Here is a 25,234-nt window from a genome sequence, read left to right as displayed (position 1 = left end):
TATAATATGCATTCCCCCCAAATTTGGGAGGTAAATGGGGGTGCATCTTATCATCTGAATGTAGCACACCTGGCTCACTGTGGGGGGAGCGGTGGAGTGGGGTCACGTGTTATTAAATATTTTACCACATTTTTTGCTTCAAAAATTTTTCCCCCGTTTTCCTTCTCTAAAACTTACGTGTGTCTTATAGTCCGGTGCATCATATACTCCTAAAAATATGGTGTGTGTGTGTGTGTGTGTGTGTGTGTGTGTGTGTGTGTGTATATACATATATATATATATATATAGGCAATAACTATTAAGTGGAGATTATACATACTCTATACCTTAAAGAAAAACCTTATAACATAATGGATACTCTACCCATTAAAAAATCTGCACTTGATCCTTCTAGAATCTTTTCTTTAGAAGAAATACTTTCAGTAGAACAAAATCAAAAGAGGCATCTAAAAAGAAACGAGGTCTCAGAACCTATCTAAAAGACTACAGAGGAATTGTTTGTTGTTTGGTTGTCAAAAGTCCTATTGAAGAAACAAAATTTGTAAGATTATATTCAGGATATGAAACAGTAGAGTACCAGAGGGTAGGGGGGTAGTAAAGGGTAAAGGTGGTCAAATATAAGGCCATGAAAAGAGGTTTGACTTTTGAGTACTAACCACATAATGCCATACACATATGATGTGTCATAGAATTGTACACTTGAAACCTATAAAATTTTATTAACTGATTTCACCCCAATAAATTTAATTAAAAAATAGAGCAAGGTAGCTATATCTAATACATACACAGTCTTTTCAGAAACTGTCTGTGCCACCAGTTCATAAATTTGGGCTCCATTGTCTGACATGGAAATGACGAAAAAAGCTTTGTTATCTAGGGAAAAAAAGACAAAAATTACTCTCATAATATGACCTACAGAGAACATTTTGAGGGTACTGATAATATTATTCTGCATCTAATCCAAGTAAAGGTTACATATATTCACTTTGTAAATTTGTACTTACTTTGTAAAACTTCACCAAGCTATACACTTAATATTGGTGCAACATATTGTATGTTATACTGTATTTATTATACTTCAATGAAGCAAAGATTATAAAAACTAGCACTGATTCCACAGTAATTTATTAGAATCAAAAGGTCAAAGTATCTAAGTTCCTAAACTAAACACTATCATTCTTTGGCAATTATTTTGAATTGGCCTTTTGCTCAAGAGTTAGTTAATAATATTCAGTGGGTTTTAGAGAATCAGAGGTCATAAATTTTCCCTGCCATCATGGAACTAATGAGCTTTAAAAGAGATCTCTGGCCAAAGAACAAATATACATTAAGTCACAGACACAGACAGTAGTGTGGGGATGGACAGAAGGAAGGGAGTTGAAGGATAAGTGGAGGCAGGCAAAGGGGGGGAAATGGCGACATCTGTAACAGTGTCAACAATATATTAATTTTAAAAAGATTTCATTGTTAACATCATTAATACATAATTTACTACCTGAAACTGATTTCAAAAACCCAATCTACACCCAGGTCTTCAGGTTTTGCCTTTTGCCTTTTTCCCCCCCACTAAATCAAAAAATATATCACTCTAATAAAAGTCTTTTCACGGGGATTATCTTCCAATTCACTATTTTCATTGATGTCTATCAACGATTTGAACATGGAATAAAGAGGAAAGTAACATGCAGAAAATTTTCAAGTGCAAAAAATTACTCAGACTATAGGTGTCCTAATTAGGGAGTATAAAGACTTAATTCACTTTATTTTTTAAGGTTTTATTTATTTATTTTTAGAGAGAGGGGAAGGGAGGGAGAGGGAGAAACATCAATGTGTGGTTGCCTCTCACATGGCTCCCACTGGACACCTGGCCTGCAACCCAGGCATGTGCCCTAACTGGGAATGGAACTGGTGACCCTTTGATCCACGGCCAGTGCTCAATCCACTGAACTACACCAGCCAAGGCTTCATTCATTTTATAAACAGTAAATAAATTTCATTTAATTTGTATAAGAATATAAAAAGAAAAAACTTTATGGCAGTTGTGCTATTTATATAACATTGAATATCTTACAGAATTTTACAATGAAACTGGGGGTTAGTATCATTCAACAGACATACTCACCTGTTGCTACTTGTCGAACCAACACTGTATTCAACTTAATGACAGGGCTAAATGTGTGTTTGCTATCAGCTGTAGATGCCAGAATCTTACTATGACACCTTAACACCAGTCTATCATCCTGCTTTTGTAACAATACCAGCATGTCTTCCAAAAGCAATGTATAGAGATCTAAAAATAAAAAATACAGAAAAAGGTGATTAGTATAAAAATTGAGATGTTTTATAAACTTTATAGTAATTCAACAGAGATGTTTTCTGTTAAATCTAGTACATTTTAATAATTGACTTGTTACTGTATTTTTATTGTTGTTCAGTTACAGTTGTCCCTCCTTCTTCCCCATTACTCATGCTTACCCTGTAGCCCCACACCCAAAGTCAATCACCAACCCCCTCCACTGTCTGTGCCCAACAGCCCTGTATTCATGTTCCTTTGCTTGCCATTCCCCTTCTTTCCACCATTTTACCCCTCCCGCCTCCCCTCTGGTCACTCTCCGTTTGTTCGTTATTTCCAAGTCTCTGGTTCTATTTTGCTCATTTGTTCTGCTGATTAGGTTCCACTTACAGGTGAGATCACATGGTATTTGTCTTCCACCATTTGACTTACTTCACTTAGAATAATGCTCTCCAGTTCCAACCAATCTATCACAAAGTGTAGGAGTTCCTCCTTTCTTTCTGTTGCGTTGTATTTCATTGTGTAAATGTACCACAGTTTTTTGATCTAGTCATTTACTGGTGGGACACTGAGGCTGTTTCCAGCTCTTGGCCACTGTAAATAATGCTGCTATGAACATTGAGGTACATAGGTTCTTTTGAATTGGTGGTTCAGATTCTTAGGGTATAGTTCAGGCAGTGGGATCACTGGATCAAAAGGCAGTTCCATCTTTAGTTTTTTGCGGAAATTCCATACTGTTTTCCACAGTGGCTTCATCAGTCTGTATTCCTACCAGTCTACTAGTATTACAGGAAAATGAAGCAACCAGACACCGAGGGATTCTGGAGTACGAGGTTTATTAACGTGCACGGGCTAAGGAGCCAAACTCCAAATTCTGAGCCCCGAATAAAGGATTCTTGGGGTTTATATAGTCTACGGGGTCTTCCTGTCTATGTAGCAAAGCGGGATACAAAAGCGGAATGTGGTAATTAGTTCTAGCTACGTGGCAGAAGCAGAGTACAAAGGCTAAATGTGAAAATTAGTTTTAACTGCGGGGGTGCTAGTCCTAGCCCTTGTGAATATCCTACTGTTTGCTTTTCCCAGATGGCCTTATCGCTCTCTCAGGGCGCTTGGGGTTTGGGTAAACAAAGATTCTTCAAAGCTTCCCATATCACTAGGGTTCCCTTTTCTCCACAACCTTGCCAGCACTTGTTGTTTGTAGATTTGTTAATAACAGCCATTCAGATCGGTGTGAAGTGGTATCTCATTGTGCATCTCTCTGATGGCTAGTGACACTGAGCATCCTTTCATATGCCTATGGGCCATCTGAATGTTCTCCTTAGGAGAGTGCCTGTTCAGGTGCTTTGCCCATTTTTTAACTGGATTGATTGTCTTTGTGGTGTGGAGTCGTGTGAATTCTTTACATATTTTGGAGGTCAAACCCTTGTCTGAGATGTTGGCATATATATTCTCCCACATGGTTGGTTCCCTTTCGATTTTGCTGGTGTTTTCTTAGCCATGCAGAGGCTTTTTAGTTTGATGTAGTTCCACTGGTTTATTCTTTCCTTATATTCCTTGCCCTAGGGGACATATGAATGAAAATATTGCTGTGTAGGATTATCTGAAAATTTTCTGCCTGCATTTTCCTCTAGGGCTTTTTTGGTGTCATGACTTATATTGAAGTGTTTTATCCATCTTGAGTTTATTTTGGTTTATGGTGTAAGTTGGTGTTTCATTCATTTTTATTGTATTACAAAATTACACTAAAGTGTTAGTCTGTGACTGACAAGAAATGAAAAACAGTGGTTCCTCAGTTTTAGATTTAGTGATCTAAAGAAAGATCATTCAAATATAAGAATGATGGAGATAGAATCATGACAAAGTTTTCTGCTTCATCCTTCAATGAGTAACACTTCACATAAAACAAAATCACATGAGTGTATCTTCTGTAAACACATAAATAACACAAACTAGCATTGCTCACTGTTTTATAACTGAAAATGGTGAATGGTTATCTCTCTTTCAAGAAACTTTCCCATTCTTTTCCTTTCTTCACTCTCTCCAAAACTGACAGATATTTGACCTACCAATAGTTTTATCTCTATTCACCTTCCAAACCAATGGCCCTTCATGAATCATCTTCCTTTTTGTTAAATCCAAATTCTGTCAAAATAAAAAGAATTATATAAATTATTCCTAAGCATTTAGTGGGGTAATATTTCACAGTCTCTTTTCAAGAAATTCTTAATGTAAAATTACCATTTACATTCACTATTATTATTGATATCTTTCAACTATGAAGTAAAAAGCAAATTAAAGAAAACTGCATAAAATTTTCTAAAAAGGAAAAGAATCCTGGGAAACATTCAGCAGTGCTGTCTTCTAAATCTCACTGTAAACAGAGGATATTAGCTTATAAAATAAAGCAGTATTTGTCTTTCACTAACTAGTTTATTTCACTTAGCATAATAATCTCCAGGTCCATCCATGCTGTTACAAAAGGTAAGAGTTCCTTTGTCTTTATGATTTCACTTATTTGTGGAATCTAATGAACAAAATAAACTGACCAACAAGAGAAACAGAGGCATTGATACTGGAACTGAGAGCTTTCAAGAGGGATCGGGGAGGGGAGACTGGATGAAAGAAGGTGAAGGGATCAGCCAAAGGACACATATGTATAATCCATAGACAGAGACAATAGTATGGTGATGACCAGAGGGAAGGAGGGTTGGGGAAGAGGTGGGCAAAGGGCAGGGAAAATGGGGACATTTGTAATAGTGTAGACTATAAAAATAAGGTAAAAAAATAAAGCTATAAATATTAAGCCACATATTCTCAACCCACTGTTTAATTTTTTATAAATAACTAGATGAGGATAATGCATAGCTTATTTATAATACAGCTCTAAGTTCCAGACTCTAGTTCCAAAGGAACTTCTAAGGAATGGCGTTTATGAAAAGTCCAGAGAGTACTCAGGCTTGATCTAAATATTAATAACTTAGTAAGAAAATCATCTTGAAGTATAAGTAGCTCTAGAAAAGCCTCATTTTATAGTCAGGGCTAAGCACGTTAGTATGCTTTTGGATAAGTTGTGATATAAGCTATTATATATAAGTCTATTTTAACAGCCACCAAATAAATCTGCCAAAACAACCACCTAGTGCAATAGACCAAGAAAGAGTTAAAAGCTTAAGTAGCTGTTAATAGAAAAGTCTCATATGCTAAAAGTGACCATTACTAAAGTTCCCATAGCAAACAGCCCTATTCATATTCAAAATATACAACACAGTAAGTTAAACTTAATAAGTAATGTTCTTTAGCCTCCTCTAAATTTCTATCACAAAACAGTCTCACAGAAATACTCTTTTAGTGAAAGACTAAAGTAATCTTTTTATACAGATTCGACATTTAATGAAAGAACTCAATTCAGGTTATGTATGTTCCTACTGAGATGTTAGTTACCTGCCAGGTCTTTAGTAAATTTTATTTTTTTAAATAATTATTAGACCATCTCTCACCCTGAGCTCTTCAACATTTGGGTACTCTGACAACTTCAGATTGGAAGTATCAAGGCGGCGCTGATAATCTTCTAAACGCTGAAAATTAGACAGGATAGAGCAAAGATTACTGCTTTGGGTATCAATGACCTCCCCATTCCCAAATCAAATGAACATTTTTTTTCTTTTTCTTTTTCTTTTTTCCCAAATGGACATTTTTTAACCTACATTTTACACAGCTCTTTGCCATACTGGACAAAACTGACAACACACTCTTTCTTAAAACATTCCTTCCCTTGGTTTTGCAAACTCTCCTAGCTTTTGCCTTACATCTTTGGTTCTCTGCTTTCTCAATCTTTTCAAATTCACTGGCTTCTAAGTAGCTTGTATTTATTTTCTGAACATGTAAGTCACATACATGTACAAAATTCAGAAGGTACTACAAGGTACACAATAAAAAGTAAGTCTCCCTTCAACTCTGTTCTGTTGCCTCGCCACCCCAATTTCCTCTAAAGAATTACCCACTTCTTTGGTAGTCTATGACAAAAATTCCAACCAAATAGAATATACGTGTATGCTTGTCTCTTTACATGTTATGATGTATATATCCTGCAACAAGAAAGATACGGTAGCATAATATGTTTATATACACATTTTTGTGTGTATGTGTATCACCAATACATCCTGAAGACTGTTACATATTAGTACATAGATAGAGAAAGCTGTCTCATTTTTTAAATGGCTGCATGGTATTCAATTCTGAATAAGCTACATAGTTATTTAACTACACCTTACTGATGGACATATAGGTTACTTCAAATTTTTTCCTTTATCAGGCAATATGATGTGGGAAGCTTTGGAAAACCTTTGTTCACCCAAAACCCAGGTGCTCTTGGAGAGTGATAAGGCCGTCTGGGAAAAGCAAACAGCAGGATAGTCACAAGGACTGGGACTAGTACCCCTGCTGATAGAACTAATTTTCACATTTAGCCTTTGTACTCTGCTTCTACCCCATAGATAGAACTAATTACCACATTCCACTTCAGTATCTCGCTTTGCTACATAGACAGGAAGACCCTATAGGCTATATAAACCCCAAGAATCCTTTGTTCGGGGCTCAGAATTTGGAGACTGACTCCTATGGGACCGTGCATGTTAATAATAAACCTCGTACTCCAGAATCCCTCGGTGTCCGGTTGCTTCGTTTTCCTATAACATTTGGTTCCTTGACTGGGAAGCGACCCCACACAAATTCCGGCCTACTTGCCACCGACTGGATAAGGGGGGAGGTGGCCGGAGATCCAACTGGGGAAGCGGGGGTGCACGTGCCCTGAGATTTCTCAGACCCCATCCGGTTGGGGTGATGGCCGCAGGCCTGCACTCCAGGCGGGAAGTGAGGGTTTCGGACTATGACCTGACCTGAGACCAGAGGCGCCAAATTGGTAAGAGCCCCGGGGACTTGACCCGAGACCGGAAAGAGGCTGATCGCCTCAAATCAGAACTTTGGGTCGCATTCATGCTGAGTCCGACTGCTTGACCCTCACCCAGGGAGGGACCTGATTTTGGGTCAGTTTCATGCTGAGTCCGACCGCTTGACCCTCACTCGGGGAGGGATTGTTTAAACTCGGAGTGCTTGAGAGTGAAAATGTGAGTGACTGTGTTTGTGGCTCCACGGGCTGGTCCTATGGAGCAAGAGTGGGCCCCAGCATAGATGCTGGTTGGTTAGAGGTCTTTTGCACCTCTGAGTAGCCAGCATTTGGAGTAGGCTGGCCCCTGAAGGAACACTAAACTTAGGTATAATTAGGACAGTCCACCTCATAGTAACAGGCAAGCCAGGACACCCATATCAGTACGTTAACATAGACCGCTGGCAGGAATTAGTGAAGGACATGTTGTCAGGGTGCAGGTCAGAAGCCTAAGACAGTGGGAAAGGCTGGCAGTAGGTGAAAAGTGGTGCAATCCAGTGTTTTAGTTGCCCGGTCAAGAGGAACACGCTGCCCCCATTTTCAAAGAAGAGCCAGAGAAAGAGCCGCCTATCAGTCTACCTCCCCTATATGCTCTGGAAACTCTTGGCCAGACCCGGGGAAGCAAAGACCCTCATCTGCAACCAAGATTCTGGCTCCTGCTGGTCTCTGGCGGCAGAGTAGAGACCCTGCTCAAAGGGGTCGGCCTCTCTAAAATATGCCCCAGTATAACAGAGCAGTGAGGCAGAGGCAGTGACAACCCCCCTCTGCTGGAGGGACAAGAGGTGGCTGAGGCCCACATGGCCCCCTGTACCTGGTCCTGCCAAAGGGGTTTCCAGGGAGACAAGCAGGGCTGCCCCAGCCAAGCCCCATGATTGAGCCAGCAGCAAGCTGTGAAGACCTCCTGGGCCTGTGCTGGTGGCCCTGGCAGTGGGTCCTTTAGGAAACCAGATACCTCCCAGGAGCAGGGAGCCACCAGATTGCCTAAGAAAAGAAAGAGACCAGAACACTGGAGCACGGAATGAGACCAGTGCGCCTACTGCAGAGAGAAGGGCTACTAGAAAAGAGAGTGCCCCAAAAGGAAGGAAGAAAAGCCCACTGGCGGGCGACAAAGACCAGGATTATAAGCACCTACAGTCCTCAGATTAGCTGGCTTAGACCCAGACCAGACTGCCACAGGGCTTCAGAAACTCTCGGACTCCCCTAGGAGAGGCCCTAGCCAGAGATCTAAAATCATTTACCGAGAAGGAGACTGACCCAGTGTTATCGGTGTGTAGATAACCTCCTTTCAGCCACACCAACCTGAGACTGGTGCTGGGAGGGTCCTTGCCAGCTGTTTGAACTGCTAATGAAGACAGGGTGCCAGGTGTCCATGAAGAAGGGGCACAGGTCGGGGCAGGGTGGGCACACTGCATGCTGATCCCAGAGCTTGGGAAGGGTGGAGCACATAGACCAGACTCTCAGGGAAGCTCTGGCTGGGTTCCACCGGGAGACTAGACTGCCTTGGACTGATTTCCTGCCCCTGGCGGTGCTTAGGGTTGGGAGTGCCCCGTGTGGATTAGTTTTTGGGAAACCTCCTCCCATCCTCAGAATAGACAATGGTGGACCCCAGACAGCAGGAACTCCAGTGGTGACGCTGCTTTCTGGGGAGACAAGGCCCACTATGGCTTCTCCCGCCCTGCAAGTGGGAGAAGTCTCCACCACGGATTCGCAGCCTCTGCAAGTGGGCTCTGCTCACCCACCGCAGCAGGAGTTGCCAGGAGCTGCTTTGGCTCCTGAAAACGGAGCTGCAGAGTCTCCACATTCAGAGGTAGGGTGGGACCTCTGCCCTGCCTCCACTGGTGATTGCAGCCTCAGTAAACCACCCCAGTAGATGGAGGGCAGCTCTGTGGTGCCCCCAGGCCTGCAGGTAGAAAGGGCCTTGGGGGCTTCCTGGGCTCCTGAAACCAGAGTCCTGAGACCTTCCGAGGTGAGTAGAACCAGAGTCAGGGTACTGCCATTGTAGGTAAAATAGATGAGCCACATGAGTGCCCCACCTAGAGGACAGAGCATGCACAGGCGTTGCCATTTTGGATCTGGATAAGGCTTCTCTTTAGATTATAGGCTGCATGCTACTGCTGTGTGGGCACTGCAGCAGTCAGGTTCTCTGTGTAACTGGTTCTAATAGTAAAGGCTCTGGTTTTGAAAGTCATGAACTGAGGTCCATGAGTGACCACCTGATTTATAGGGTATTTGCAAGGTCTAAACTTCAGAAAGGTGCAAAATGTCCCTACGAATCTAGGGACTTTTAGTAGAAGATACCTAAAGTGTTAGGGACTTTTAGCTGCCACATACTGAGTTTAAGTACAGTTCTTCCCAGTGTGGGAAAGGAACCAAGATTAAAAGAGAATAATGATTAAATCTAGATGAGTAGAAACATATATAAAGGATATGAAAGTTTTAAACCTAGAGTAAAGGAAACTTCAACTACTTGTTTTCTGGTTTTGGGGGAAAAGAGAGAATTTCTCTGCCATTGGTTGTTTCTGATCAGAAACCCTGTGTACCTGAAGACCTAGGAAAGGTCACTGTAGCCGGTTGGAGAGGATGCCTTTGCCACCCAGGACCCAGGAAGGGTCATTAGGGGCTGATAAGCATTTCAGTCTGAGGCAAAGCAGCATGTCCCTGCCATGAGACTGGGCCTGAAGGAGCATGTCTCTGCAAGGCACCAGTGGATGCATTGGTGCAAGAAAATGCCTCTACCTGTGTATTGTTTCAGAACTCTGTGTTTTGGGTTTTGCTCTGTTGGCTAAAAAGGAACCTGTAACCACAATAGAGGCTCAAGGATTTGAGTGAAACAACTGGTACAGGCGAAGCCAGATGGCAGATGTGTGGTTCTGCTTCCGTGTCCCGAGGGGGCAGACTGAGAAGTCAGTCTAAGAGTTCCCTGTGTGAGTTCCAGCAAAGCAGACTTAAGGATCACAAGTGATCCAGGCTGCTCTTAGTGTGTTTATGCAAACAAACAGTCAAAATCAAAAGTGGGATCCAAAGTAGTCCCTGTAATAACAGTGAGAGTGATCTTAAGGAGAAAAACTATAGTTCAAGGAAAATCACTATGCTCAGTATTGGACATCAGAATGGCACAGCTGTCTTGAAAGTTTGTTTTCATTGAAGAGTTGAAACCAGGTTTGTGATGTCACCAAAGATGTACAATTTACAGGTGCAAAGGACCTGTCAAATTGCCACTGTTAAATGTCATTGCAGGAAGACCTTGCAATGGAATGTCTTTCCAAAAAACAGTCTCATAGGCACAGAGACTGTTTTAGAGATTGTTGTGTGCATTAACCTGTGTGTTATTCTGTTTTCATAGGGTGTATCCTATGACCTGCCTATGCCTATGAGTGATTAGTTACAATATAGGCCTCACTTAAGGAGCCCATCTTCATCGTCACCCCCTTGAGACACAACGGTTTGATTCAACTAAGTAGCTAGGTTGATAAAGGGTGAGGCAGTCTGTGGGCTTCACTTTAGAACTGATTTTACCTTTTCTGTCTTGATAGCTTGGAGAGAAAGGGCTCAGAAATCTAAAAGGAGGGAAATCCTAATGTATTCCCCTCAGCCCGAGTGAAGTATAATAGGCCACAAGAGTCTGGGATAGGTGTAGCATGCCTTGTACACCTTCCTCTAGATAAGCCATTCTTTACTGAAGTCCCTGCCTTTGTCATTTAATAGTTATGATTTAATGGTACTTCCAATTTCTTGCCTAATCTGTCACCTCCAGAATACAACCTGACCAGGATGCCAATGGTCCAGTAATGCCAACCTTTGGACGCCAAGCTTGCGACTTCCTGGTGACAACCAACTGACCAGGACCCTGTAAGGTCCTTCCCCTTGCAGGAAGGACTCTCTCTGTGCTGCACCCCCCCCCCCCTTTCAGGGTACCCCTGACCCAAGGGTAGGTAGGACAACATCCATGTCCAGCCAGAAGCAGTTACAAGAAGATGAGACCTTTGTCCATTGTCCTGTATATAATTCCAGAAGGGAAAGAAACCTCATTAATACTCTGATTCCAGGGAAAGGGGGGACCTGCATGTTCCTAGGAGAGGAATATCACTACTATGTAAATCAGTCAGGGATCATAGCTAAGAAAGTTAAAGAAATCAGAGAGAATATAACTGCCGCACCAAAGAAACAGAAAGTTAGAATTAGAGAAATTGAGGAATAAATCCTCAAGCCTGGCTCCAGTAGCTATTTCCCTTTCTAGGACCCCTAAGTATTATCTTCGTAGGTTTAAGCTCGGCCCCTATATCCTGCGGTTCATAGTCTAGAACTTAGAGCAACAGTTACCCTCAGGGCAACTGCCAGAATCCTGTCCCTCCAGTGATACCGTTATCAGATATTACAATAGCCCCCTGACTTACAAGAATAACCATAAAGTGATGCTAGAGCAGTCAACAGCACTGTCAAGCATCAAAAGGGGGGACTTGTTTATTCCTACAAGACTATATAAATGAAAGTGGGATAGTAGAAGAAAACATTAACAAATTAAAAGAAATCCATAAGAGATTAGAAGATACCAATAATCTTACTGAGAGCCGCAACTGGTGGCAATCTGCCTTATTTTCCATGCTAGCCCCAATTCTAGGGCCCCTCTTTATCCTGTTCCTAGTTTTAACCTTAGGGCCAAGCTTAGTGCAGACAATAGTACAGCAGCTAGAAGCTACTGTAACTAGAAAAGCCACCACAAAGATCCTCTCCTTCCAGAGGCATCATTACCAAAGAATAGATTTTTCCAAGGGTGAACATTCAGATGTAGATGGTGATGCTAAAACAAGCACTAGTGCTGTTTAGCATAAAAGGGGGGAATGATGCGGGTGGGGGGTGGGGGGGACTTTGAAAAACCTTTTGTTCACCCAAACCCCAAGCACCCTGGGAAGAGCGATAAGGCCATTTGGGAAAGCAAACAACAGGATGTTCTCAAGGACTAGGATTAGCCCCTCTACCTTCTCCCCCCCACCCCACCCCCCGCAGTCAGAACTAACTTCCGCATTTGGCCTTTGTACTTTGCTTCTGCCATGTAGGCATGGGGAGCCCTGTAGCCAGAACTAACTTCTGCATTCCGCTTCTGTATCCCACTTTGCCATGTGGACAGGAAGCCGTTGCAGACTATATAAACCCCAAGAACCCTTTGTTCGAGGCCCAGAATTTGAAGACTGACTCCTCTGGGTCCGCACACGTGAAAATAAACTTCCACTCTGTATACCTGAAAGCGGCTGAGCTGTTTTCTGTAACAATACCACATTTGGTTTATGTTATAAACATTCCCATACAAGTCTCTGGGCATATAGCTTCATTTCTCTTGGGAATAACTAGGAACAGAGTTGCCAGATCAAAAGGTAGATGTATGAATATGTGTATTTTTAATTTAGGTAAATATTGCCAAATTGCCCTTTGGGGCTTTATCATTTTATACTCCAAACAATACATTTTGAAATAACTGTCTTCCTACAGCCTCACCAATAGAGCCGCTGTCATACTCAGTGCCTAAGAAATTATACTTAGGAACTGAGTATAATTTCTTATACCTAAGATCTATGGATTTACTAATCCTCTATATGCTTAATATCTTATAGTTTTATCTTCAGTAGAGTCCTCTTAGAGGTGAGTACATGTTGCCAATTGTTTACTGTATATTTTCACCTGGTATTGCAAACTGAACTCATAATCCTCCCCACATATCTCCACTCGTCCTGTTCATCCAAATGTGCAAGCCAGAGATCTTGGATTTGTTTCTGACATCAGTTCTCTTCAACTCCTTCTCTAAATCAGGCACCAAATCCTGTCTATTTTATCTTTGAAATATTTTTACAATTCTTGCACTTCCCCCAAGCCAGCATCATATATCCTAGATTGCTCAAAGACTCCTATGGGAGCTCTTTCATCTACTCTCTTCCCTCTTCAATTAATTTTTCATGGAGTAGGTGAGTGGTACTTAGAAATGAAAAACCTGAACATGCTACTCTCTGAGTATAATGAATTCCCAGTGCTCTTACAATAAAAACCAAAATCTTTAACATGGTCTACAGGGCCCTAGCCTACTGTATCTTATTTCATATCACTATGACTTTTCATTTAGGCCTGATAAACACTAATCTTTCAGTTCCTCAAACAGATAATGCTATTTTTCTACCCTAAGACTTTTCTACATACTGTTCCCTCTACCTGTAAGGTTGCTCATTTCCACATTATTTTATTTCATTCCAATCCTTCAAGCTCATCCTTCAGAGGTGGGCTTAAATATCAGTTCCTCAAGAAGCTTACTTTGATGGCCACTACCTAACATCCTCAAATTAGACTAGCCCTGCCCCACCAAATTAGACACTCCTAGCATCCTAAAATTCTCCTTTACGGCAGCTATCAAAACTGATACAAAATATCGAATACTTGCACTATAATCTGTTTAATGCTGTTCCATTCTGTTAGAAAACAAGCTCAGTGGGGGCAATTACTGTACTCATTTTTTTCCAACCACTCTATACCCTACACTTAGCATACAACTAGATACTGTATAAATATCTGTTGAATGAATGAGCAAACAAGCAACTAGAAATGCTCAGAAAAGTCAAGTAAAACTGTGATGTTCTATCACAAATTGGTACAGACCCACATACTACATGAATAGCTAACAAATGTCCACCTTTAGATTATTTCACAGATTCCAAGAAACACTAATTTAATATTCTTACTATGTCATCCCATATCTTGCTTTTCCCTTCTTACCTGCTTGTTTTCTGCCTCCTTGACAGCCTGATTTACATAATTTAAGATCTGACGACAATGATCTGCAGCTTTCTTCACCTTCTCCCTTTCCGTTGGCCACTCTAAATAAGGGCAAGAAATCCAAAATGGAAAATGGAGGATATCAAGAAAAAATGATATCATATACATCATTCTAATTTGAATAGCTAAAAGAACATACTAAGATCCTGAATATTTTCATACCAGGCTAAAACCGATGGAAGAATGTCAATTCAGGTAGTCTTTGGGCGTGTTAAACTACATATGACAGTACTTTAAAACAAATACTAATCTTTAAAAAGAAATCATAGTATAGGAAACCAACACAAGGACATATGTTTTACACCAAGTATCAATCTTACTCACTCCAGGGAGTCGGTCTCATTCACATTGTAAGCAATATAAATGGGAGCCCTCTCCACTAAAATATCACAGTGCACAGCCTACATGATTAAGTACAGTGCACCCGTTAAGGCAATTTTTGAATGATAATACAAAATAATTCAAAATAACTCAAAATAACCCCAAAGTAAGTTTCTCTGAATTTGAAATTAGATTTACAGAAATAAAATAGATTAGAAAATCTGTATCATTAAAAGAAGATAAAACCTGGCCCTGCCTGGTGTGGCTCAGTTAGTTGGTGCATTGTCCTGTACACCAAAAGTTTGGGGGTTCAATTCCTGGTCAGGGCACATATCTAGGTAGTAGCCCTGGTCAGGGCACATATGGGAGGCAACAAATTGATGTCTTTTTCTCCCTCCCTCCTCCCTCTTTCTCTAAAATCAATAAACAGGTTAAGAAGATGGCAGCTATATCGGTGGGAGCTGAGCCTACGTGCTTGTGCACTCAACTGGGACACATAGCCCATCTTCCAAAAAACAAAGTGAATAGCCAACAGAATCTCAGTCGAAATGAAGTTTGGAAGCCAAAGTGTGCAGAGGACCCTTCAAAAAGGGCAGTAAGGAGGTTTCATAGACCAATGGGAAGGTCCCTAGGCCTGGCACCAGAGACTGTGGCTGTCATGGGAACATTGGAGGAAAGTCAGGTCAGTGATAGGAGCCGACAGGCTCCCTCTCCTCCCATGGAGGGGAAGTCCCAGACCCATGCCAGGAGAGGCATGGCACACACAGGAACAATTCGTCCAGTGGGGTGAACTAAGTGTGTGTGTGTGTGGGGGGGCAGTAGCAAGCAACACACAGCCAGCAGACCAAGGCTGGGTCTGCGGTCACTGGTTGGGACATTGCCAGAGAATTTGGGGGATCCTGGTGACACTTGGAGCTAGGAGAGGAGGCTACAACTGGGTGTTGACCCAAATAAAACTCTGGATTTGTCAGAGGGTTGGATTGTGTGGAAAGTTGTACAGTGACTCAGAGCAGCAATGGCGCCCAAAGAGACTTTTTTCAAAAGGAGAACTTAGATGCTTTCTTGGCAGGGATTTATCTAAAACTGCCTCAGCCAACAAAGAGGGAGGAGGAGTGGGGGCTCGAATCGCTCCCACTCAGGGACCCTCATGGACTGATCAAAGAGGTGCAAAATGAGGTGGCTTATCAATGATAGGTGGGCACAAATGCTCAGTGAAGAGTGCAGGCTGCACAGTGATCTGAGGGACTGGGCTGGAAACTGGGCACCTCTGACTATAGTAGCCCAGAGAGAGCCACCATTCTTGTAGAACCACAGCAAAGGAAAAAAATGTAGCCCAGCCTCTCTATGCTTGCAGGAAACTGGAAGATCGGCAAAACTAGACAGACTTTTTTTCCCCCGATGTCAACTGTTAAGGGAGAGAAAGCCAGACACAGATCGAGAAATAAGTCAGAAGGTGAACACCAACAGCTGAGACAAATTTCATTTGGCTCTTCAGCAGAACTTGCATGTTTTTTAAAAAAATTTCTCTTCATTCCACTTAGTTTTTTTTTTTTTTATTCTCCTTTTCATGTTGCATTTTAATTTTCTTATTTCACTTGACTCATATTCCAAATAACTCACTACTCTTGGTCTTGTACTTTTACTCTTTGTATTCAGATTATATATTTCATATCCAACACAGCACCCTTCCCTGGTCTTAATTCATATTGTCATCTTCCTGGAATTATCATTGCTGTAAATTTTATTTTCTCTCACACTATGCCAAGTTTCTATCCCTTACTCTCACTAGCTCTCCTCCATACAACCTCACATAAGTGCTTTTCTTTCTTAAGTCAGCTCCCATTCTTTTCCCCCTGTAATAACAGTAATTTCTTTTCCACCTTTTATAAACAGTGGCTAGTTGGGTGCAATACCATGGTTATAGAAAGGAAAGAGGAGAAATTACAAATGACACCACAGAAATACAAAGGATTGTAAGAGATTACTTCAAACAACTCTATGATAAAAAATTAGAAAACCGGGGTGAAATGGACAAATTTCTAGAAATATAATCTTCCAAAACTGAATAAAGAACCAGAAGACCTGAAGAGACTGATAATTGCTGGTGAAATTGAAGCAGCAATAAAAAAATTCCACCACAGAAAAGCCCTGGACCACACAGTTTCACAGGAGAATTTTACAAACAGTTTAAGAAGATCTAACCCCTATCCTTCTCAGACTATTACAAAAACTATTCCAGGGAAAATTCCCAACTCCTTTATGAGGACAGCACTAAACTAATCCCAAAACCAGATAAAGAAACAACAAAGAAAGAAAACCACAGGTTGATATCGGTAATGACACTAAAATACTCAACAAAATATTGGCAAATCAGATCCTGTCATACACTAAAAAGATCATACACCATGACCAGTAGGAATCATCCCAGGAATTCAAGGATGGTACAATATTTGCATATTAATAAATATAACACTTCACATAAACAAAAGGAAAGACAAAAATCACATGATCATGTCAACAGATGTAGGAAAGCATCTGGTAAGGTACAGCAACCATCTATGGTAAAAACACTCAACAAAGTGGGAGTATAAGGAGCATACTTCAACATAATAAAGGCCATATACAAGAAACTTAGAGCCAACATCATACTCAATGGACAAAAACTTAAAGCTTTCCCACTAAGATCAGGAACAAGAGGAGGATGCTTGCTTTTACCACTCATATTCAACATAATATTGGAAGTCCTAGCCACAGCAATCAGGCAACAAAAAGAAATTACAGGCATGCAAATGGGAAAGGAGGAAGCAAAACTGTCATTGTTTGCAGATGACATGATAGTGTACATAGAAAATCCTATCTACACCTGCAAAATACTCGGCCTAGTAAATGAATTTGGCAAAATGGCAGAATTCAAAGTAAATATTCAGAAAGTGAAGGTATTTTTGCATACCAAAAATGAAATACCAGAAACAGAAATTAGGGAAAAAATCCCTACTGCTATAGCAACAAGAAAATAAAGTACTTAGGAATAAACCTACCAAGGAGGTAAAAGAACTTTACTCAGAAAACTAAACATTGGAAAAAAAATGAAGGAAGACACAAATAAATGTAAGCAATTACATTCTCATGGATTGGAAGAATTATCATCATCAAATGTCCATATAGGCCCCCAAAATCTATAGATTTAATGCAATCCTTATCAAAATACTAATGACATATTTCACAGATATAGAATAAACACTTGAATAATTTATATGGAACCATAAACAACCCTGAATAGCTACAGCAATTTTGAAAAAGAAGAATGAAGTAGGGGGATCATAATATCTGACATCAAAATATATTATAAGGCCAAAGTAATCAAAACACTATTATATTGGCATTTAAGAACAGACACATAGATCAATAAAACAGAGCAGAGAGAGCTCAGAAGTAAACCCATGTCTTTATGGTGAATTAATATTCAGCAAAAAGGGAAGAAGCATAAAATGGAGTAAAAATAGCCTCTTCAACAAATGATGTTAGGATATCTAGACAGCTACATGGGAAGCAATAAAACTCAACTACCAACTTACACCATACACAAAAATAAACTCAAAATGGATAAAAGACTTAAATATAAGTTGCAATACCATAAAAGTCCTAGAAGAAAACATAGGCAGGAACATTTCAGATATTCCATGCAGCAACATTTTCACCAGTATGTCTTTCTAGAGCAAGGGACATAAAGGAAAGAATAAGCAAATGGGACTTTATCAAAATAAAAAGCTTCTGCATGGCTAAGAAAAACATCAGCAAAATGAAAAGGGAACCAACTGTATGGAAAACTATATTTGCCTGTGATAACTCACACAAGGGGATAATCTGAAAAATATATGAAGAAACCACATGACTCCACTCCAGGAAGACAACCAACCCAATTAAAAAATGGGCAAAGCACCTGAACAGACACTTCTCCAAGGGAGGACACACAGAGGACCCAGAGACCTGTGAAAGGATGCTCAGCATCACTAGCCATCAGAGAGATGCAAATTTAAACCACAATGAGATAGCACTACACATAGGTCAGAATGGCCATCATAAACTAATCAACAAACAACAAGTGCTGGTGAGGTTGTGGAGAAAAGGCTACCCTAGTGCACTGTTGGTGGGAATGCAGACTGGTGAGGGCACTGTGGAAAACAATATGGAATTTCCTCAAAGAACTAAATCGGAACCGTCTTTTGACCTGGCAATTCCACTGCTGGGATTATACCTTAAGAATCCTGGAACAGCAATTCAAAAGAATCTATGCACCCCAATGTTCATAATAATGCCATCTACAATAGTGGAGTGCTGCCATCAGTTAATGAATGGGTCAAAAAACTGTGGTACATTTACACAATGGAATTCTACACAGCAGAAAGAAAGGAACTCCTTCTTGACAGCATGGACAGACCTATAGAGTATTATGCTAAGTGAAATAAGCCAATCGGTGAAAGACAAATACAGTATGATCTCACCTACAAGTGGAACCTCATCAACAAAACAGACAAGCAAGCCAAACACAACCACAGACATGGAAATTAAGAACAAAGTGACAATGACCAGAGGGGTCAGGGGAGAAGAATAATGGGGCAAAGAAGGGGAAGTGTTACCAAGGAACATGTATAATGGACCAATGGACAAAGACAATGGGGGTGTTAGAGGACTGAATGCGGGCAATGGGTGTGGGCAGGGTAGGGGAGAGTAATGGGAGAAAATGGGGACAACTGTAATTGCACAACAATTAAAAAAGCAAAAAAATAAAATCAATAAACAAATTTTAAAAATTAAAAATGAATAAATAAAACATGAAATTTACTATAATATGATGAGTTACACTGAGGTATACAACGTCAATACCAAAATCAAATATTCAAAATTATAATCCTCCAAACATAGTCTAACTATAATAAACAGACATACTAAAATATAAGTCATGCTTATGAGTGTTTTCAAATTCTGAAGCATAAGAAATAGGAACTTGCATAGAATTATTAATGAAAATTAATTATAACAGCCTAAAGCTCAATTGTAGAATTTATTCAGTACTTATTTTAATTTTTTTAAGTACATTGTATTGATTATCCTATTACAGTTGTCCCATTTTTTCCCCCTTATCTGCTTCTGCCCTGGACCGACCCCCCTACCCTCCTGCATTTCACCTCATCCCTTAGTTTATGTCCATGGGTCATATATATAAAAATTCTTTGGCTTCTCCATTTCCTATACTGTTCTTAACTACACCCTGTCTATTTTGTACCTATGAATTATGCTTATTTCCTGTGCCCTTTCCCCCATTCTCCCCCTCCCTGCTGATAACCCTTTCTATTAACTCCCTTTCTATTCATGTTCTAGTTATTTCCTTAGTTTTTTATTTTGTTTTGTAGGTTTAGTTGTTGATAGTTGTGTGTTTGCTGTCATTTCACTGTTCACAGTTTTTATCTTTTTCTTAGGTAAATAAGTCCATATAACACTTCATGTAATGAGGGCTTGGTGATGATGAACTCATTTAACTTGACCTTATCTGGGAAGCACTTTATCTGCTCTTCCATTCTAAATGTTAGCTTTGCTGGATAGACTAATCTTGGATGTAGGTCCTTGCCTTTTATGAATTTAAATACTTCTTTCCAGCCCCTTCTTGCCTACAAGGTTTCTTTGGAGAAATCAGATGATAGTCTTCTGGGAACTCCTTAGTAGGCAACTGTTTCCTTTCTTCTTGCTGCTTTTAAGATTCTCTCCTTATCTTTAAACTTAGGTAACTTAATTATGATGTGTCTTGTGTTCCTCCTTGGGTCCAACTTCTTTGGGGCTCTCTGAGCTTCCTGGACTTTCTGGAAGTCTATTTCCTTCACCAGACTGGGGAACTATTCCTTCATTACTTTTTTCAAATAAGCTCTCAGTTTTTGCTCTTCCTCCTCTCCTTCTGGCACTCCTGTGATTTGGATGTTTTTGGAATGTTTAAAATTGTCCCAGAGGTTCCTAAGTCTCTCCTCATTTTTTTGAATTCTTGTTTCTTCATTCTGTTATGGTGGAATGTTTATTTCTTCTTTTTGCTCCAAATTGTTGATTTGAGTCCTGGTTTCCTTCCCTTCACTGTTGGTTCCCTGTATATTTTGCTGTATTTCACTTTGCATAGCCTTTACTCCCTCCTCTATTTTGTGTCCATACTCAAATGAATTCTGTGAACATCCTGATTACCAGTGTTTTGAACTCTGCATCTGATAGGTTGGCCATCTCCTCTTTTTCTGGAGTTTTGATCTGTTCTTTCATTTGGGATATATTTCTTTGTCTCCACACACTTATTCTGTAGTAAGGGGCAGAGACAACCCACCTCACTACATTGTGGTACTAAGTGGGGGAGTGGTCAGAGAGGAAACAGTGCCATTTATTCTGCTCTTGCCCTGCTTTCAATCACTTTCCCCACTACCCACAAGCAAACTGGCCCCTCTGTTGCTCATTCTCGGGTTGGTGAGCTTGTGTACATTCTAGGACACCATGGATCTGTCCAATGAGCTGTTATGTGAGGGTGGCAGTTTTAGACACCACCACAACCCCCACAGGTTTTTACAGGAAGTGGTTTTAAAGCTTTATTTTCCCACGCTGGAATCCCAGGTTGCACAGTATGTCTCACTCACCAGTTGTTCCTCCCAGCTTATAGGCTCATGAATGTGGGACTACCCTATCCACCAGCCACCACCTCACTGGCCTGGTCTGTTGCCTTGCTGCACATCTTCACTCCAGCTGCCTGTCTCTGATCCTCTTAGCAGTCTGGATGAGTATTTCTTTAACTCCTTGGTTGTCAGACTTCCATATAGTTCGATTTTCTGGCAGTTATGGTTGTTTTTGGTTTTTAAATTGGTTGTCCTTCTGTTGGTTATGTGAGAAAGCAAAACAGATCCACCTATACCTCCATCTTGGCCAGAAGTTCAACCACAGATTTTCTGGAGGTGAGTGGTAGTGCCGCTAATTCTGCAGCAGCAGCAGTGGCAGACAGCCCAGCCAGCAGACTTATGTGCTGGCTCCCTGCAGAGCAGAGCGATGGTCCCAGCACTGAGTAGTGCTATGCCTCCACTACTTATTTTAAAACAGAAGAGTTGGAATTATAATGCATTAATCAGCTGGGCTAATGAAAGTTTATATATAAATAAAAAACATCTCTTCAACCCAATATTAGCCTTCTTCAAAGGAAATATGATATATGCTAGAGGAAGAATTGGTGAGCTTCTATAAAGAGCCAGTAAAAAGTATTTTATAATTTGCCAGCCAAATGGTCTTTGTCCCAACTACCATCTCTGTTTTTGTAGTGCAAAAGCAGAGTGTGTCAACAAATGAGCATGACTATGTTCTAAAAAACTTCACAAAAACAGGTGATTAGTTATATTTGGCCCATGATCCAGATTGACAAACTCTGTGCTAGACTCAATAACAGAGTCCATTATATCAAATATCCTGAAGATTGGATTGAATCTTACTAGAAAATTTTGCTCTACTATTTGGAAACCTCTAGGCACCAGAATGCCGTGACAGAATTTTGTTCCTTTTTTTGCCCCAAAGCTTTTTAATTTCAGTGAATATGTTGTACCTGTATATTTGGCAATATTATCCAATAGAAGAGGGTACTTAGTAAGCCTCTGCATTTGGGTAGGAATGATATCCTTCAGCTGCAGACGACGACAGAGTGGATTACTTTCAGCATCCTAAAATTAAAGTGAAGTAAGTGAATTTTAAGTTCTACCATATATTCGTCATATAAGTGTCTACAGCATTACAGTTTTGGTAATCAAATCAAGACTTAAAATATGCCAAAACATACCACTGCCACAATATACTTCTGCTTTCTCTTTTTATTCCTAAACCAATGGCTTCTTTGTTATCTGTTTAAGCAAGGACTGAATGCATTCATAATCAACTCTTAGAATCATTTTCTTGGGATAAAAGTTTTATCTTAACATATTCAAAAAATCTAGTTACAGTTTTTTATAATTCGCATTCCTACCCAAAACAAGTCAGCTAATTCACTGGCTGCCATCCCAAGTAGGCAAAATAGGTCACCAGTCTGGATGTAGCAGCTCATCTATAGCAAGGATCTGCAAACGTCTCATTAAAGTGCCAAACAGTAAATACTTTGGGCTTTGCATACCATAGTCTCTATTGCAACTTTCAACTTTGCTGTTTTAGAACCAAAGCACAACAGATAATATGTAAATCGAAGAACAAGACTATGTGTATTAAAAGTTTCTAAGATGGCTCCCCAAACTCCCCCTGTGTTTTTTACACTCTACATAATCCCCTCTCCTTGTGTGTGGAGAGAACCTGGAATATGATGGCATATTGTTCCTTTGCTTAGGTTACTATCAGCTGACTTCTGAGGATTCTCCTAAGCGAGTCTGACTTATTTAGAGGAGTATTTAAAGGAAAGGTCTGCCAGGGAGATGCTTTCCTACTGGCCTGGAAGAAAGCTAACATCCATCTTGTAAAATGCCTACAGGGGTCATATGGCAAACAAATATGGGCACTTTCTAGGAACCAAGAGCAGTTCGTAGCTAACAATAGTAAGAAGACAAAGATCTCAGTTACACATTTACAATGACATGAATTCTGCTAACAAGTTAGCTTAAAAGAGGACCCTAAGTCTCAGATGAGAACTATGACTCCAGCTGACACCTTGATTTCAGCCTGGTGAAAGTATGAAAGGAGAACCTAAGTAACTATACACCTGTACTCCTGAACCCCCAAAACACTGACACAATAAATTTGCATTGTTTCAAGTTGCTATGCTTGTGGTAATTTACTATACAATAATAAAAAACTACTATACTGTTTTCCAATATAACTTTATTTACAAAAACAGGCAAGAGGCTAGATATGACCAGCAGGTTGTAGCTCACTGACCCTTCCTCTATACCAATACATACCTCAATAAGTATAATTGTTGTTATATTGCTCCCTGGGCTGGATATAAACCCATTTTTATGTTTTGATAATATTATTTTAATAGTGTACACGGGCCACTTCTGGACAATATCCCCATGGTAATGTGAACTTCTATGTTAAGTATTTTAATCATGAAATGCATTCTTTATTTGTCACTATTCCAGTAATTTGAGAGAGCATTTGTAGATTTGAGAAACATTAACATAGATACAATGCTTGTATGCTTGTAAAAAAGTCAGAATTCACCAGTTTATTCCATACTTAATTTAATTGCATCATTCTTTTTTCCTACAGAACACAGTCAACTCACTTGCACAAAAGTATGAAACCGAGAATCCTTTTTCTGACGAGATTTGATCATTTCCAGGGCAAAAGGTTGGTTACTGCAAAAGGTAGCAGCAGCATGTTTCAACTTCTCCTCCCCTGGTCCACTAAACTGTGCCAAGAAAGCAAAGAACACAATAGAGAATGGAATACTTAGCTGATAAAAGGCCAGACAAAATGAAAGACATCCACAATCTTTTCGGTATTTCAGTAGGTATTCTCAAAAAATAAGAAACAAAAACTACATATATATATATGGAATATCAATGTTTCTCTGTTAAAAACATCTGACTCTGACACATTCAAACCTTTGTCTTTGAATTATACTCTAATGTTACTCTAATTATACTCTAATGTTTTCTTCCTTGTAGCCTCCCATGCTTATTAACTTTTTAATCTATACCACTTCTCTACTAGACAGAACGGTTGAAACTTGGGAAATTATGAGACATAAAACACTTAAAAGACACTCTGGGTAGTGGACAAAGAAATATACAGATGATGTATCATGGAACTGCACTGCTGAAACCTATGTAATTTTATTAACCAATATCACCCCAATACATTTAATTGAAATAAATAAATAAAAATTAAAAATATAGTGTAAAACAAAAAACACTGAGATTAAAATTTCATGTTCTTAGAATCTGGCACCTTCACAAAAACAATTCTTTTTATTATTGCTTAGTATAAAACCCAGGTCACGTTGAAACTTTTCTGGGTTGCAATAAAATGAAATTATCCCTGCTTCACTTGTGCAGAGGCTAGGTAGCCATGCCATCAATCTCTCTCTTGTGGAAGATCCATGAGCCTAAGAATCTCTTTACTAAAAATAATACTTTTCACCGATCATTTTAATTCATAAATTTAAGGTTTTTTAAAAAAAATATTTATTTATCGGGAAGGGAAGGGAAGGGAAGGGAAGGGAAGGGAAGGGAAGGGAAGGGAAGGGAAGGGAAGGGAAGGGGGAAGGGAAGGGAAGGGAAGGAAGGAAGGGAAGGGGAAGGGAAGGAAGGGAAGGGAAGGGAAGGAAGGGAAGGGAAGGAAGGGAAGGAAGGAAGGAAGGGAAGGAAGGGAAGGGAAGGAAGGAAGGAAGGAAGGGAAGGGAAGGAAGGGAAGGAAGGGAAGGAAGGAAGGAAGGGAAGGAAGGAAGGGAAGGGAAGGAAGGGAAGGGAAGGGAAGGAAGGGAAGGGAAGGAAGGGAAGGGAAGGAAGGAAGGAAGGGAAGGGAAGGGAAGGGAAGGGAAGGGAAGGGAAGGAAGGGAAGGGAAGGGAAGGGAAGGAAGGAAGGGAAGGGAAGGGAAGGGAAGGAAGGGAAGGGAAGGGAAGGAAGGAAGGAAGGGAAGGGAAGGGAAGGGAAGGGAAGGGAAGGGAAGGGAAGGGAAGGGAAGGGGGAAAGAAATATCAACATATGGTTGCTTCTCGTGTGTTCCCTGCTGGGAACTGGCCCCTGCTAGGAACTAGCCTACAACCCAGGCATTGCCCTGACTGGGAATCGAACTGCATCTTTTGGTTCGCAGCCCTACACTCAATCCACTGAGCTACACCAGCCAAGGATAAATTTAAGTTTTTATGTGCCATAAT

The 25,234-nt window shown here is 40.3% G+C and overlaps 1 protein-coding gene across 6 annotated transcripts in view; it reads right to left on the bottom strand.

Moving 5' to 3' along the window:
- Window positions 1–25,234, bottom strand: part of ARHGEF12 (Rho guanine nucleotide exchange factor 12) — a 247,618-nt gene that overhangs the window by 10,046 nt on the left and 212,338 nt on the right. For all 6 annotated transcript variants that reach the window (XM_037153636.2, XM_053672626.1, XM_037153638.2 and 3 more), the window contains 7 exons: window positions 23,638–23,763; window positions 21,976–22,090; window positions 13,989–14,089; window positions 5,791–5,868; window positions 4,360–4,435; window positions 2,123–2,290; window positions 786–873 (listed from right to left, as the gene is read on the bottom strand). In XM_037153636.2, coding sequence (XP_037009531.2) covers window positions 786–873; window positions 2,123–2,290; window positions 4,360–4,435; window positions 5,791–5,868; window positions 13,989–14,089; window positions 21,976–22,090; window positions 23,638–23,763 — 752 coding nt within the window. The remainder of the gene's footprint in view (window positions 1–785; window positions 874–2,122; window positions 2,291–4,359; window positions 4,436–5,790; window positions 5,869–13,988; window positions 14,090–21,975; window positions 22,091–23,637; window positions 23,764–25,234) is intronic.

This window comes from Artibeus jamaicensis, unplaced genomic scaffold, assembly GCF_021234435.1.
Source record: "Artibeus jamaicensis isolate MK-2021 breed Jamaican fruit bat unplaced genomic scaffold, CSHL_Jam_final contig_196, whole genome shotgun sequence".
Classification (NCBI taxonomy): Eukaryota; Metazoa; Chordata; class Mammalia; order Chiroptera; family Phyllostomidae; genus Artibeus; species Artibeus jamaicensis.
Note: the sequence above shows the minus strand (reverse complement) of the source record. Positions and strands in the feature narration are given on the sequence as shown.